Below are 2,102 nucleotides of genomic sequence, written 5' to 3' on the forward strand. Positions count from 1 at the left end.
GAAGATGCCGTTGAAGAGGCCAGAACTGACTTCTTCGGTTGGTTCATCGCCCGCGCGTAGTTAGCGGCCACGTTCGACAGGTAGGCGCCCTGGCCGGTCCACAGAAGGCCGGCCCCCACCCCGCTCGTCACCGCCGCCGGAATGAGGGTCCACCTGGTGCATCCACATCCACATCAACGTCATCATCGTCGTCGTCGTCAGCGTCACGAGCAACAAACATTCAGCCCAAGCTCGAAGTGGAGGGAAGTGGCGCGTGCACTGTACGCGGTTGGGTTGAGGTTGGCGGCGATGAAGAGGGAGTAGGTGGATGCACCGGCGACGAGCGCCCACTTGGGTGTCAGGAGTTCAGTTGCCGATGAACTGGTTGACGTCCCATGTGCACACGGGTCAGAGAGTGCTGAGTGTTGCGGGGAGGGTGGCAAAGTTTGTTAGGTACCTGATGAAGAGGGAAGAGAAGCAGAAGGCCACGTAGAGGAGGGCCAGCGTCACGGTGCCGAGCTTGCCCGGAATGAGACTGCTCACAAGGTTCTGCGTGGTGCTGCACAAAAAAAAATGAGAAAAGAAGAATCAAGTTTTGATTCTCATTCTCAAATTAATAAAATGAGAATAATAATTCGAAATAATAAGAAATAATATACCTGAATGCGACGAAGATGAGGAAGAAACCGAGACAGATTACGATTAAATCGCGGATCGGTTTCTTGGCATCAAGCCCACTCGCGGAGCTGGGGTGCACGAGCAGCGGCGTCGCCTCTCCCACACTCCCCTTCATCTTTCCTCCCACCAGTGGAGGAGACTACCCGCGCTTCTGTTCAGTTCGTTTGTTTGTTCGCAGCCCAGGCGCGAGCCGCACAAAACAAACAACAGAAGAAGAGAGAAAGAGAGGAGAGGGGCGAAAGTGAAGAGAACGAACGCGAAGGGGAGACCACGGAGAAGGAAGGGGAACACCGAAACTGCGGAGCGCACGCGCAAGAGGGTGCAACTTCCAACTTTCGCCTTTCCCCGTTCTCTTCGGGAAGAAGTCCGCTACTGGGTTGTCGACAAGGTCCGTGTTATGGTAACATGTCCACTGTCAGTGTTTTGGCGTGAACAGAAGCACCCAACCGAGTTGGCCAATGTTGGTTGCCACTCAAGGCAAGTTCATAAACAACCGCCTGCCCAAGGTGCAACTGCAGTGTGGCCATGCACCTCCCGCCCACCATCACCAAAGAGGAGGGCGGAAGAACCTTCAACCAAACCAATGATCAGAAGTGCTGGCCTCACTTTTTGTGGCTTGCACCTGCTGGATGGCAAGGAAGCACACCCAATCCATCAGGGGGGGTAGTACACACAGGGGTGGGTATCATCAGAAGTGTTGCCACTGTGTGGGGTCAGCTGTCTTTGTTGCTGGTGATCACCTCTGGTTGCCACTTGTACTCTTTTGTGGTAGCCTTAAGGGCTTCCACCTTGTCATTAGTGGACTGGGCTGTGGAGGTCCAGGTACTTTACCAGAAGACCCAGCAACTTGAGGTTGAAGTGGGTCTTGCCCACGCCACTTGTAGACCAAGAGTGTTTTTATTGTGGATCCACCAAGCCTGCTGAGGGTGTTCATGCAGCGCTGGTGGAGAGAAGGCGATTGCGCTGGATGCACTTGCGGAGCCAGTCGGCGGTGACGATGAGCAGGCGGGGGTTGATCTCCCTGGCCACGCGGAGTGCTTCGTCCTCAGCCGCAGCCAACAGCGTAGACGTCAGGACGTGCGTGGTCGTACTGTTGAACCTACCAGAAACGCGCCCGCCACATCTGTGTGCGTGTCGTGCTGTGTGAGCACCAGGGGGCATGGGGCTCGAAGTGGCGGGCGGTACCGCTTGATGGTCGCGCGGAGGGCATCGTGCTGCTCGGCTCCCACCAGGTGCAAATAGAATCGGAGCCCCGCGAGGAACTTGGCGGGTGCGGAGCCGTTGCTGCCTCCAGCCGCGCTTCCGTCAGCGTCCTCCTCCACCAACATGCGGTCGACAGCCACTCCTCGCTCGTCTTCTTCCATCGCAATCATGCGCCGCTTCTTGTTGGGTCGCGCCACGCCCTCGGTCGGCTCTGTGTTGCGTGTGGTGGGCGATCGCCCTAT

General features: G+C 56.9%; 2 protein-coding genes across 2 annotated transcripts in view; both read right to left on the minus strand.

Moving 5' to 3' along the window:
* The window catches only part of ACA1_281950 (helicase conserved Cterminal domain containing protein), a gene marked incomplete at both ends in the record, with an annotated part of 2,654 nt that extends 1,882 nt beyond the window's left edge, over nucleotides 1-772 (minus strand). Inside the window, 4 exons of the mRNA XM_004344744.1 lie at nucleotides 27-153; nucleotides 265-360; nucleotides 437-538; nucleotides 639-772. Coding sequence (XP_004344794.1) covers nucleotides 27-153; nucleotides 265-360; nucleotides 437-538; nucleotides 639-772 — 459 coding nt within the window. The remainder of the gene's footprint in view (nucleotides 1-26; nucleotides 154-264; nucleotides 361-436; nucleotides 539-638) is intronic.
* An 815-nt stretch (nucleotides 773-1,587) lies between these two features.
* ACA1_282060 (uncharacterized protein) lies at nucleotides 1,588-2,021 on the minus strand (the record flags this gene model as incomplete). The annotated part of the gene is made up of 2 exons (XM_004344745.1): nucleotides 1,588-1,747; nucleotides 1,843-2,021. 2 exons carry the CDS (start codon nucleotides 2,019-2,021, stop codon nucleotides 1,588-1,590), a joined length of 339 nt encoding a protein of 112 aa, XP_004344795.1.
* Nucleotides 2,022-2,102: the final 81 nt, after the last annotated feature.

The sequence above is a fragment of the Acanthamoeba castellanii genome (assembly GCF_000313135.1).
Source record: "Acanthamoeba castellanii str. Neff unplaced genomic scaffold scf7180000084776, whole genome shotgun sequence".
NCBI lineage: Eukaryota > Discosea > Longamoebia > Acanthamoebidae > Acanthamoeba > Acanthamoeba castellanii.